Below are 12,750 nucleotides of genomic sequence, written 5' to 3' on the forward strand. Positions count from 1 at the left end.
ACAGCATGACGTCTGCCAGAACAACAAATATTTGGTAAGGTCCTCAACTAGGCTATTGCAAACTCTGCCCATTTCTCATTTGCCTTGGGATGGCGTGTACTTCATTGAAGGACTACCTCATTGAGGGTAAGGACTCCATCATAACAATGGTCAATCACTTCACAAAATACAGAAATTTGAGGACTTTAAGATCCTTACACTCCTTCAATGGCTAACCTATTCACCAATGATTATGTGTGTTAACAATCATTTTTTGGCGAGAGTTCTTTACAATCGAGGGAGACTGATCTAAAGCAAAGAAAATCATAACACCATGGGGATACCAGAGGTCATTGAGATATTTAGGGACAAAACTAATATTTGAGATGCTTTAGGATATCACAGGTAAAGAAAATGACACCACACCTTGTATCAAGTTTCCACCATGATCCCTCTAGAGCAGCTATTCACTGGTCAACCCACTCCTCCCTTGGTGCATTGTATATCTATTACTTCCACAGTATCTTCAACTGACAAGCATCCACGGTACAGAGACACTGTGGTGGATGGCTTAGTTCAAACTCATGCAAGCTAAGCAACTAATGAAAGTTAACGTTGACAAGTATCATAGAGACGGGGAACCTTATGAAGGTTTCAGTGAAACTGCAACCATATCAGCAAGAAGGTCAAATGCGAAGCTGGGCCTCAAAGTATTATGGCTGCTACTGCAATGTGCAAAAAGGAGTATTGAAGGTTGCCTACCATTTTATTAGAGTATTAATAGAAAAATATTTGGAATCTTATTAGTATATCAGTGGTAGCCTAAATTTAATTACTTGGTAATTTGTTACGGTGGGGTGGTTACACACCAAGGGAGTTGGGAAGTTCGATGATAAGCATAGTTTTGGGATCTGGTCCACTGTGGGACTTGGTCCATGCACCATATTTCACACTCAAAACTAAGGATCAAAGTTCCAAATACTTAAATGAAAAGTTTATGTAAACAATGAATTATTAAGATGCCAGCCTAAATTCTGGTCTCCATAAAAAGCACATCTAGCATCACTTAAACAATGAATTATTAAGATGCCAGCCTAAATTCTGGTCTCCATAAAAAGCACATCTAGCATCACTAAAAAAGTACTTTGATAGAAAGAGAGAAATAAACGCAAAGCAAAAGACACTTACAACATCTGAGAATGCTACAGAAAGAGATCCAAGAAGTATACAGAAAGCTGCACCATATTTGCTATCAACAAAGGTGGCCATCAGAGCCCATGAGAGTGCACCAAGCAGTCCTGATAAAATCAAGTATGATCTCCTCCGATAACCAAAAAGAGGAACAGAATCGCTGCATTTGCCCAAAAGCTCATTAGAAAATTAATTTTCTTCCATTTGGTGTAAGAGGAACAGAATCGCTGCATTTGCCCAAAAGCTCATTAGAAAATTAATTTTCTTCCATTTGGTGTTTGGGTGAGACTGAGGAAGCCAGGTTGGAGACTCAGGTAAAGAGAGAAACAAAGAAGAAAAACACTTATACCTGATAAACCCATATAAAGGTTTGACAAGCCACGGAAAAGCAGAAAAGCCAGATACTACAGCTGTCTAGTCAATAAATAATATTTATCAGATACCTAATTACCACAATCTTTTTGCGAGATACTACAGCTGTCTAGTCAATAAATAATATTTATCAGATACCTAATTACCACAATCTTTTTGCGTTGATCAAAACAAAATTCTGAAACTAAAGTAACCTTTAAACACATGTTGAAAACATTTTAAAGAATATAGCGATAATATACTTCATTGAAAATTTCATCACAAAGGAAAATGACTCTATGACACCGAAAGAATATAGCGATAATATACTTCATTGAAAATTTCATCACAAAGGAAAATGACTCTATGACACCGAATAAAGAAGAGTTATACATAAGAATATCGAGCAGAAAACAAACGTCAAAAGTTCATAATATACAACTGTCAGCACGCACCATTAAGGTAGGTCAACACTGAACATCATAAATTTGTAAGTAAGACCATACAACTGTCAGCACGCACCATTAAGGTAGGTCAACACTGAACATCATAAATTTGTAAGTAAGACCTAAATATTCATGATCACAGGACTTATAGTATGTACCTCTGCCGGATCTAGGTGTAGGTCATCCTTTAAGTAAAAACTAACAGCAAGCCTTGCTAAGGCTAAAACCCCTTGAACAAAATAGACCATGGCCCTTTAAGTAAAAACTAACAGCAAGCCTTGCTAAGGCTAAAACCCCTTGAACAAAATAGACCATGGCGACAGCCACATTATCTGGGGATAGGTCCACCCCAAAAAATTTAATGGTGCTTGGATAATATTTCTTCTTATGAGCCGTATTTTGACCACTGTATGAGGGCATCCCTTCCCTGTCATTACCTGGATCATACAAGCAATAGAACAATAAGGGGAAACAAGTGATTAGGTACATTCATAGTGTGCTGGCTTTGATATAATATGATGAGTAGCAACCAAATGCAACGCTAAAGCAGGTACATTCATAGTGTGCTGGCTTTGATATAATATGATGAGTAGCAACCAAATGCAACGCTAAAGCGTCCAAAGCTTGAGAATCACATCAATGTCGTATTTACAAGCTATTAGAGCTCTTTTGCATCTAATTCCTCTAGAAATTAACAAATGGATGATTTTAAAAATTCCCAATTCATGATAAGAAAAGGCAAAAAATAAGATTAAAGCTTCAATCCAAAACTATTTCCTTCGTCGAAAATCCATATACACGATCTATTAATCAACCTTCAGTGTGCACGCGAGGGATCATCCTAAACTCCGGAGATTCTGACTTTTTCCCCCCCTTTTTTACTCTGCAGTATTTGACCCCAATTCTAATTAAACTCCGGAGATTCTGACTTTTTCCCCCCCTTTTTTACTCTGCAGTATTTGACCCCAATTCTAATGAAAAAATGAGTTACGAAACACAACTTATTTCGAAATCAGAAGCAAAACTGCTCCTCCAATGAAACCTCTTTCTTCATCAATAGCAATCGCTCAATCAATGAACCTTTATTACATTTGAAAAACTCTCATCCTGGATTCCGAAGTATCTTTTGTGATTCACCATGAAACCGATTCTTAGCAACGAAACAAAATTTAAAAAAGACAAACAGTTCGTATTCAAATCTCAAAGCTCCAATTTCCAAAGACTCCAATAAATGGCGTACTCCTACAAACAAAACAAAACAAAATGATAATCTTACTACTCCAAGAATTAGGCAAAGACTCGTCATCCACGTCCATTTGCGACAAGGGAACAGCGACGGACATGTCCTCTTTCAGCGACCGCGAACGTCAACTCCAGTTGAATGTTCCAGCGCCAAGAAGGGCCAGCATACGACGTATCTTGAAGGAAGGAGGGAATGAGAGGAAGGGCAGAATTGGATTTTCGAAGCGTGAGATTGAGAAATTGAGATTTGAGTGTAAAATGAAGACCATGGAGGGATATTTAATTAAGGTTCCTAATTTGGATTATAATATTAATTGTGATTTAATTAGAATAAAATGACTAAACTGACCCTCTTCTTGGTTGCGCCTAGAAAAAGAATTGAATTTTGACGATTTCGGTTGCTTTTGCGTGGTTGTCGAGGTGGAATTTTTTCCCATTTTTAAAATGCTTTTAGACAAAGAAATGCCTCAAATTTTCAAAATTCATTTCCATTGAGGTTCCCATTTTTAAAATGCTTTTAGACAAAGAAATGCCTCAAATTTTCAAAATTCATTTCCATTGAGGCTAATTTTATTCAAATATGTCCAAAAATAAATTTAGTGTTAATATATTTATATATATATAGAAAATAAAAATTGATTTGTAAATAAATTTAATGTTTTTATTAGCCAGAATCAACCACCTCGACCTAATTATATTGACTCCTTAAGTCAGCAAAAAATAAATAAATAAATAAATACATATTTATAATTATATTTAGTTAAATGATAAGTTTTTTAATTTTGTTTTTGTGTCTGTGTACTAAAGAAACACAATAAAAAATTAGAAATATTTATTTATAAAATTGAAAGAAAAAAAATTAATGTAATAAATTTATAATTTAAGATTTATTTTTGTTCGCAATAATATATTTAGTCCAATTAGTTTTAGAAAAACACACGTTTTATAATTTAAAAAATAAAAAATAAAAGTGCGGCCCAAGCCCATATTCCTTTTTTAAGTTTTACTGGGCCAAGTTCAAAGGCCCAATTTAATCATCTAATAAAAATTGAAATTACAAAAATATCCTCGGACGCCAATATGAAACCAACTGGGAAGATCTTTCTTCCTCAATTCACTGAGAAAAAAAAGGTACGGCACTGGTAATGGATCCTCTCTCAGCTCTCAGGGACTTCACCATTCGAGGCGAGCTCGACAAAATCGTCCGAGTCAACGGCGAGTTCCGTTTCGGCTCCGACTATTCCTTCCCTTGCTCCGCCGAAACCGCTTACCGGTCCAAACAGGGCAATCTATACACTATAGAAACCCTCGTCTATTACATCAAGAATCACCATATCAAGCACACAGAGTACCTTCAGAATGCTCGCACTCAGGGAATTTCTTCCGTCACTTTCCCCGACCGGAAGCCTTTGCTTGATTATCTTACTGGCAAGGTCTCCTCCTCCGACGCCATCGAGTTTCTTGTCCCGCAAAATCCCAAGTTCCCCGATTTGCCCTCTGTCGATGAGTATCGCCCTGAAGATCCGGTGATTGTTGGCGCTGCTATAGATGCGGTGGATGAGGACGACGGTTTTAAGGATTCTACTAATGTTGATTATATGGCGATGATTAGGGCTATTGAGAGACCGTTGAAGGATAGGGAATCGTTGTTGGAATGTAAGAATAGGAATTTCTATAACGTGCTTGTGACCTCCACGAAGCGCGAGGAGGAGAGGCAGCGTATTGAATCGCAACAGAGGAAGGATGGTTTAGTTGCTAAGAGTAGGTTAATGGGTTCTGATGACAGGGGCTTGGGGGGATATGGTGATGATTTGGGTTATGATGCGAATCCGAAGCCGAAAATGCACTTGAAAGGAGGGAAGATTGGAGAAGGTGTGCCTATAATTCTGGTTCCGAGTGCTTTTCAGACTCTTATCACAATTTATAATGTAAAGGAGTTTTTAGAAGATGGTGTTTTTATACCCACGGATGTCAAGGTTAAGCAGATGAAAGGGGCGAGGCCTGATTGTGTGACCGTGCAGAAGAAGTTCAGTAGGGACAGAGATAGGGTGGTGACTGCCTACGAGGTTAGAGATAAGCCCTCGGCAGAAGAAGTTCAGTAGGGACAGAGATAGGGTGGTGACTGCCTACGAGGTTAGAGATAAGCCCTCGGCTCTGAAATCAGAGGATTGGGACCGTGTTGTAGCTGTTTTCGTATTGGGAAAGGAATGGCAGTTCAAAGATTGGCCTTTTAAGGATCATGTTGAGATTTTCAATAAAAGTAAGGGAACAATTGATCCCATTCAAAGATTGGCCTTTTAAGGATCATGTTGAGATTTTCAATAAAAGTAAGGGAACAATTGATCCCAAATTAGTTGATTTGTTCCTTAATACTCTCTTTAAGTAGAGAAATTTGCCATTCATTTATAAGCGTGTTGACTGTTTTGCAGTTATTGGATTTTTTATGCGTTTTGAAGACGACAGTTTGGAATCAGCTAAGAATGTGAAGCAGTGGAATGTTAAAATTATTTCGGTAATCTTCTACTTCCCTGATGGAATCAGCTAAGAATGTGAAGCAGTGGAATGTTAAAATTATTTCGGTAATCTTCTACTTCCCTGATCCTCCCCCTCTAACCTGTTGCATTGTTTTAAATCTTGATTCAATCTTTGAAATTTTGAAATCCCCCTCCGTCTCTGTGCTTATTTTTGTTTGCATTGCCTCTTGTAGTTAATTCTTTCCTATTGTTCTTCAGCAACGTCCTGTAGTAATTTAAATAATGTTTCCTTTTGCAGATTAGCAAGAACAAGCGACACCAAGACAGAGCTGCAGCATTGGAGGTGTGGGATAGGCTAGAAGAATTTGTAAGGTCACGGTCTCATTCTTGATGTGAATTTCATGGCGCACCATTTTCCCCTTTTTGTGCCTTTACTTGTTGGGGAATGCTCTTCTTGATGTGAATTTCATGGCGCACCATTTTCCCCTTTTTGTGCCTTTACTTGTTGGGGAATGCTCATGTTTGGTGTCCTGATAACCGTACCGAGTCTTGTTCCAGATGTAAAATAACACTTCTAGGAAATCTTAATGAGAATTAGTTTATGACCAATTAGATTATTTGAAAGGATAAGTTAGGAACTTAGAGAAATCTGAGTTTATATAGCTTACATGTTGCTAGTGAGATTGTATTTGTAAAAGTTAATGTATCTCTTGAGAGTTGAGTTTTACAGCTCCAAGCTTATATATGTTTGCTGCATTGCGCCTATGCAAGAAAATTCTGGGAGGTTAAGAAAGCACGATGGTACTTCCTTTTAAAGACGAAGAGAAGCTTCGTGTTTGTTAGCCATTTGTTTTGGACTCTTTGTCAAGAAATAAATTCGTCTCTCTTTCAGTAATAAGTCTCCACCCTTTGATATCTTTTCGGATAATTCTCTTTGTACTGCCTTGTATTAGTGTAATGCTCATCCCCGATTGCTGGTTATAGTCATTCTACCGTAGTCGATAATTGGTGGTGTCTTTTTCTCTTGTATTCACCTATGGTGGCTGGGATTTCCCCCTTCTTTTGTACATTTTAGTCATCAATGTAGTTTGTGCAATTAGGAAATTCATAGTTTAGGCTTGACTTCACGACTTTAAGCTATACAGACTCATGTTTTCAAGGCACACTTCTTGCCATAGGTAGTCATTGGTCGCTTGAGGGCTATTATAGGATAGTAGCTTCATCAAGGTTTTTGCCATCTTTGCTTCATTTTCTTTTTATGACCATTTATCATGGTGACACAAGATGATGACTGCGTGAAGATGTGCATTTTAGGCTGACTTTTTCCATCTTCACTTCTTCGATCCTTCTGCTATAACCATCAAGTTCAGCCTAGCAATTGGTTTCTTCTTCCTTCTTCGATTCCAACCTTAAATTTTAGCCCAACAAGTTCTTTCTTCTTAATTCTTTTGATTTTAGGCTGACAGTTTCTTCCAAATTGCCAATATAAAGGGGGAGAAATTGTAGCCCAACTGCCATGGGATTAACGTAAGGGTCACAGAAACATACTAAATTAAAGGGGGAGAAATTGTAGCCCAACTGCCATGGGATTAACGTAAGGGTCACAGAAACATACTAAATCGGCTCCTTCCATTAACAGTTCGTTTGAAGTAGCAAATAGTCGAGTTACATTAGCAGGCTTCTTATACCTGTGGTTATTGAAAAATAAAGATAATTTATCTGGAACTTCATTCAAATTTATTTGTAGATGATTCTTTCTTCTTCTACTTCTTTTTAATGTTTTATATACCTTCTGTTTCTAACCACTGATGAAAGTATTTTAGTACTCACAAACACAGAATCATGTATTTTATTCAAAAGAATCTCTGATGCAATACAAAGTTCTTGGAAACAAATGCCATGAGAAGAATATAAAGATAGAACCACCCTCAACCAAAGGGATGCCTAAAACAATGGACACTCCAAAAGAATCTGAACGCAATAAATGGACCAACCATAAAGTAGTCTTGTAGAAGATAGGCAACTGATAAGAAGATCAGTACAACTTGAAAGCTGAAGCATATGTAGAAGCCAACAAGATGGAGAATAGTAGAGGTTTTGACAAATGGATGGAGCTTCCGTCTGATGAGTTGTTGTCTGGTGATGGAACAGTCTTAGATCCAGTTCCTGCATATACAATTAGGTAAGTTAATTATGTAGTTGTCAGGTGATGGAACAGTCTTAGATCCAGTTCCTGCATATACAATTAGGTAAGTTAATTATGTAGTTGTCATACGAAAGAAACGACACAGCATGCCGTTAAGCGTTTGTTATGTACATACCTGAAGGAACATTGTTTGAAGATTCCGGTGATCCTGCTGGAGAGCCGGTGGGAGAAGCAACTGGCAATTTTCAGGTATTAACAGTAAGATTCCGGTGATCCTGCTGGAGAGCCGGTGGGAGAAGCAACTGGCAATTTTCAGGTATTAACAGTTAGCACTTTAGTTAGAGTTTGATATTTGTTCATAACCCTAATGTCTATACATAAATAATCCTCCTGCTCATAGTTTATGTGCAGTGGTGCCCAGAAATTTTACACATGAATGAATGCTTACCATTGCAGCTGCTGATGGAAGGAGTCTGAACATTGCAAGCCTGGGGCAGAGCCAGAGCCTGGGTTTGGTTGATGTTGACCCCAAGCGAGGAACCACCACCATTCAGGACCTGGCACAAGCACTGTGGTTGTGAGCGGACAACGGTTGCAAGCTGTGTGCAGCATCCTTGTGATGGGGTAGAAGAGTTCCCTGTAATGTAATTCAGGCACGGTGACAAGCTGATCAGCACATTCGTACAGTCCGACTGTGCCGCTGCTCCTGCCCAGTGCAAGGCACGGTGACAAGCTGATCAGCACATTCGTACAGTCCGACTGTGCCGCTGCTCCTGCCCAGTGCACGGCAACGATAACAGCAAGCAGAGCCATCACCATCTTTCCCTGTGCCATTCTGCTATGGAGTACTATTACAACTGCTTCTGAGAATGGTAAAGACAGTTAACAACTTGTTGAGAACTCAGAAGGTAGATACTATTACAACTGCTTCTGAGAATGGTAAAGACAGTTAACAACTTGTTGAGAACTCAGAAGGTAGAAAGTTTGATTTGTGAAGTTTCAGAGCAGAATTGTTCTGTTTTTGTAGGGAATGGAAGGAAGAAATGGACAAAAGGAAAGAAGTTTGATTTGGTGAACCACTTTTCCTACTTTCTTAACAGTTTTCTGTGGTGGAGCTTTTGAGGTAAAGTTGTTCAAACTTGGGGCTTTGACACCTAATGAATGTTATATGGGGGTCGGTTAACAAGCCACTAATTTCTTCATCAGGAAAGAACCCAAGAAAACTTAGCCGTCAAGGCTGTAGACTTGGATGGCTCAACTTTATTAATGACGTGAAGGAAGCGTATTCTGGGTTTTACCTTTCAACTGTTCTTGGCTAGGACTTTTATAACTTTCTGTGTCTGGTCAATCGTAATCCTAACCCTTTGAGAAATTGGTATTATTTTCATAAAATATGAAGGGAGCTGGAAAGTAAAAAGATTTCCTAACCCTTTGAGAAATTGGTATTATTTTCATAAAATATGAAGGGAGCTGGAAAGTAAAAAGATTAGTTCCTCTTTAGAGTCCACGTCCTTTTTATTGATTAAAACAGGAGTATGCATTTCAGAAAGAGTGAAAATCTCTCTTTAGTGGACGCATTTTAAAACCGTGAGGCTGATAGTAATACATAACGGGTTAAAGCAGACATCTATTAATTGAAGTTTTTTTTTTTTTGTGAGAATCCTTAATTCTCGGATTGGATTAGTTTTTGTGGGAATCCTCTTAATTCTCTTGAGCTCTCTAATTGCTTCCTTGATACAAAAATGAAATGAATGATGCTTGTCTCATCTTAATTCTCTTGAGCTCTCTAATTGCTTCCTTGATACAAAAATGAAATGAATGATGCTTGTCTCATTAAAAATTAGAGGGGTCTCTTGCCAAAATGGAATATATATCACATCATTCATATAAAAGTTAAAAAAAAGATTCGAAGAGTAGTATTTAATGATACATAGATAGGCAGAAAATGCATCCGGGTATCAGATAAGAATGGAGATCATCAGAGACTAGAAAAGATAAAAGTGGAAGCTAGGGTGGTAATTTGACCTTTCTAAAGACTAGAAAAGATAAAACAGAGTAATCTAATCGGACTTCATTATGAACTCAAGGTCACAGTTGTACAGCTCAAATAACAGACCTAAGAGTAATCTAATCGGACTTCATTATGAACTCAAGGTCACAGTTGTACAGCTCAAATAACAGACCTAAGGAACAGGTCATCTGTTTGGAAGTTCTTTATGAATTCAAGCAAAGGGAAAAGCAAATTCTTTGGACGCTGAAGCTGGTTTGTTAAGATCTTGCTTTCTCAAATCTCCCACTTTTCAAACTCAATTATGATAAAACCATAAGTAGCACCTTTGAACTTCAGCACAACAGATGATAAATCAATCTATAGAAGTTCACATTTTGTTTGTTTGCTCATGTATTCAGGAACAAGAAATGTTAACTGCAACATTACGCTGAAGTTCACATTTTGTTTGTTTGCTCATGTATTCAGGAACAAGAAATGTTAACTGCAACATTACGCTATAAAAATGTCTGAAACTAGGGAAGAGAAGGGTAGAATACACTCTGCTAGCAGCTCATACAAAGTTAAGGCAGCAAGAAAAGCAAGCCTCTGCAGATATAACATTTAAATCTTAAGCTGAGGGAAAGCTAGCTCCATCCTTGATAGATTCGCGCCAAGCAACCTCCCTAGCTCCGTTCTTGTCTACAATCTTGATAACGAAGTTCGGTGGGGCTACAACAAGCCTGGACCTAATCTCCAGTATGCATTTGTCAATCAAATCAATGGCTTCTTGTTCTGTCATGCCACTATGGTAATGTCTATCCATCATGGCGAGTGAAAAGTAAGACCCATAACCAAAAGCTCCCTTCTCAACCTTGTGAAGGGTGGCAATATAGTCTATGTAATAGAGGGATGGGCCAGTTTCCTTGTCATATCCCGCCAGAAGAATGTTCACGGAATATGGATTCTGAAAATCAGAAGTTCACAGTTGAAATCAGGTTTGTCTTACCAAATTACAACCCACCCAACAAGTTAATTTCCCATGACAACAAATAAGCCAGGAGAGCGAGACTCCTTATATACCTTTTACAGCTCACTCGCAGTTATCGACAAATGCAGAAAGAACTAGAATTGGATCATTTATTATTCTGCTCACAGCAACAAAAACCAAATTACTATGTAAAACTCCTTCACAATGTGCTCATCTACACTAGAGTAAATCACAGCTGCATAACTCTACCCTAGCTTAGCCTTAAAGATAGGTGATCTTTGCCCAAGTCGCCATGAACTTCGTTATTTGGCATGCACACACTTCAGTAAGAAAGACTAAAAAAAGAGACCATGCTTGTGCTTGCTGGGGCCGCACCATGAAGAATGAGTTCGATAAAACTAAGAAGGTATGATAGTAAACAAGAATTGATTTTTATGACAGTCACTAACATTTGGAAAAACACATGGAAAATCATTAGTAAAATTAAATAAAATCACAAAGAAACCGAGAATCCACAAGAAATTCCTAACATGGAAAATCATTAGTAAAATTAAATAAAATCACAAAGAAACCGAGAATCCACAAGAAATTCCTAGAGTAAGAGGTGACCTATAAGACATAAGTCACTATTAATTCAAAGATTTAATGAAAGCCTTGCCTAATGATAAGGAATGAACTAATAAGATGACAATTCCAAGAGCAAGACTGAAACAGGATATAATAGCCTAATGATAAGGAATGAACTAATAAGATGACAATTCCAAGAGCAAGACTGAAACAGGATATAATACACACGAACATTGTCATGATTATCAGCTTGATACAAGAAAAAAAGAACAAGTAACAAAGTGTTAATAGAATGCAATATCTCTAGAGGTTTATCTGCCTAATTTCTTGTCACTGCGAGACATTCTTAAAAAAATAGAATGCAATATCTCTAGAGGTTTATCTGCCTAATTTCTTGTCACTGCGAGACATTCTTAAAAAATGACAGAAATCGAGGGTTTTCCTAAAAATTTCTTCACTGTGAGTCATTCTTAAAGATGACAGAAATTTCCTCGCTCTGTCTAGACATTTGAATAATTTTAAGCTCCAAAAAGTTAGATTGAAGACAGAACCATTCAAAAAATTTCATCATGACCAAATGATTGAAACCGCTTATCCGATGTAAACTCAAAGCCCAGGATCGAAAATTCAAGGTTAGCTGACAAATGATTGAAACCGCTTATCCGATGTAAACTCAAAGCCCAGGATCGAAAATTCAAGGTTAGCTGAAATTTTAATCGGATAAAAGTAATAGTAATAAGAAATGATATACCTTCCGCAAGGCGGTTGCGAGTTCACCACGAGTGTAGTTAGCAGCAGCAGCAGTGGTCAAGGGGATCCCATTGCGAAACTGATACAAAGACACATTCTTCTGTATATACTCGGTGAACTGAACCCTATTCAATCACACGAGGAAGATCACAATTGACAAAAGGCAAACGATTAGAGAAGAAACAATAATTGAATAATAAAAATCTCAAACCTGTCGCCAGGTTCGCCACTAGCTGCGACGAGCTTGTGGGAATCGAGAACCATGATCTTGTCCTCATTGGATTTATGGACCAAAATACTGTGCACCGCCGATGTATCCGCCGCCACTATGACGAATCCGTTGCCCACAAGTCCGAATACGCTCTCCATCCCTTCTTATTTCTTCTTCTTCTTGAAATCGATCTGGTTTTCCAAAGCCTCAGTGAAATTTGTCCATCCCTTCTTATTTCTTCTTCTTCTTGAAATCGATCTGGTTTTCCAAAGCCTCAGTGAAATTTGGGAGTTCCCCCTTTTCCAATTATGCTCAGCAATGACTTGAAGCCCAAGTTCTCTACAAGACCCATTTTCATTTTAATGATTAAACATAAAATATTGAAATTTTAGAAATATATTAAATATTTTTTTCT

At 37.8% G+C, this 12,750-nt stretch overlaps 4 protein-coding genes and 2 long non-coding RNA genes across 12 annotated transcripts; 2 read left to right on the top strand and 4 right to left on the bottom strand.

Annotated features, from left to right (window-relative positions):
- Positions 1-355: 355 nt before the first annotated feature.
- On the bottom strand, positions 356-3,449 carry LOC111474861 (folate-biopterin transporter 1, chloroplastic-like). Of its 5 annotated transcripts, none has more exons than XM_023119713.1 (6): positions 3,244-3,448; positions 2,280-2,404; positions 2,126-2,212; positions 1,520-1,584; positions 1,168-1,330; positions 356-536 (listed from the first exon to the last, which is right to left on the bottom strand). In XM_023119713.1, exons 1-6 carry the CDS (start codon positions 3,308-3,310, stop codon positions 489-491), a joined length of 555 nt encoding a protein of 184 aa, XP_022975481.1. In that variant the 5' UTR covers positions 3,311-3,448; the 3' UTR covers positions 356-488. The 5 variants fall into 5 exon arrangements, with proteins under 5 accessions (XP_022975481.1, XP_022975484.1, XP_022975483.1 ...); XM_023119716.1 differs by lacking the exon at positions 356-536 and adding an exon at positions 547-704; XM_023119715.1 differs by lacking the exon at positions 356-536 and adding an exon at positions 547-737.
- On the top strand, positions 2,412-2,674 carry LOC111474862. Its single transcript, XR_002716210.1, has 2 exons — positions 2,412-2,450; positions 2,518-2,674. It is a non-coding gene; the product is annotated as an uncharacterized LOC111474862 (long non-coding RNA).
- An 889-nt stretch (positions 3,450-4,338) lies between the features above and the next one.
- On the top strand, positions 4,339-6,571 carry LOC111474857 (protein CDC73 homolog). The gene is made up of 5 exons (XM_023119707.1): positions 4,339-5,275; positions 5,343-5,469; positions 5,639-5,721; positions 5,982-6,075; positions 6,143-6,571. The coding sequence occupies exons 1-4, from the start codon at positions 4,355-4,357 to the stop codon at positions 6,072-6,074; spliced, it is 1,224 nt and encodes a 407-aa protein (XP_022975475.1). The 5' UTR covers positions 4,339-4,354; the 3' UTR covers position 6,075; positions 6,143-6,571.
- Positions 6,572-7,500: 929 nt separating this feature from the next.
- On the bottom strand, positions 7,501-8,737 carry LOC111474858 (non-specific lipid-transfer protein-like protein At2g13820). 2 transcript variants are annotated; one of them, XM_023119708.1, is made up of 4 exons: positions 8,603-8,737; positions 8,278-8,535; positions 8,005-8,064; positions 7,501-7,849 (listed from the first exon to the last, which is right to left on the bottom strand). In XM_023119708.1, exons 1-4 carry the CDS (start codon positions 8,661-8,663, stop codon positions 7,719-7,721), a joined length of 510 nt encoding a protein of 169 aa, XP_022975476.1. In that variant the 5' UTR covers positions 8,664-8,737; the 3' UTR covers positions 7,501-7,718. The 2 variants fall into 2 exon arrangements, with proteins under 2 accessions (XP_022975476.1, XP_022975477.1); XM_023119709.1 differs by having other exon boundaries at positions 8,278-8,495; positions 8,560-8,737.
- Positions 8,738-9,766: 1,029 nt separating this feature from the next.
- LOC111474860 lies at positions 9,767-10,263 on the bottom strand. Its single transcript, XR_002716209.1, has 2 exons — positions 10,013-10,263; positions 9,767-9,945 (listed from the first exon to the last, which is right to left on the bottom strand). It is a non-coding gene; the product is annotated as an uncharacterized LOC111474860 (long non-coding RNA).
- Positions 10,264-10,279: 16 nt separating this feature from the next.
- LOC111474859 (proteasome subunit beta type-2-A-like) lies at positions 10,280-12,679 on the bottom strand. Of its 2 annotated transcripts, none has more exons than XM_023119711.1 (4): positions 12,571-12,679; positions 12,336-12,506; positions 12,126-12,249; positions 10,280-10,783 (listed from the first exon to the last, which is right to left on the bottom strand). In XM_023119711.1, the coding sequence occupies exons 2-4, from the start codon at positions 12,491-12,493 to the stop codon at positions 10,448-10,450; spliced, it is 618 nt and encodes a 205-aa protein (XP_022975479.1). In that variant the 5' UTR covers positions 12,494-12,506; positions 12,571-12,679; the 3' UTR covers positions 10,280-10,447. The 2 variants fall into 2 exon arrangements, with proteins under 2 accessions (XP_022975479.1, XP_022975478.1); XM_023119710.1 differs by having other exon boundaries at positions 12,336-12,541; positions 12,609-12,654.
- Between the last annotated feature and the right edge of the window lie 71 nt (positions 12,680-12,750).

Source organism: Cucurbita maxima, unplaced genomic scaffold (assembly GCF_002738345.1).
Source record: "Cucurbita maxima cultivar Rimu unplaced genomic scaffold, Cmax_1.0 Cma_Scf00717, whole genome shotgun sequence".
NCBI classification, from domain to species: domain Eukaryota; kingdom Viridiplantae; phylum Streptophyta; class Magnoliopsida; order Cucurbitales; family Cucurbitaceae; genus Cucurbita; species Cucurbita maxima.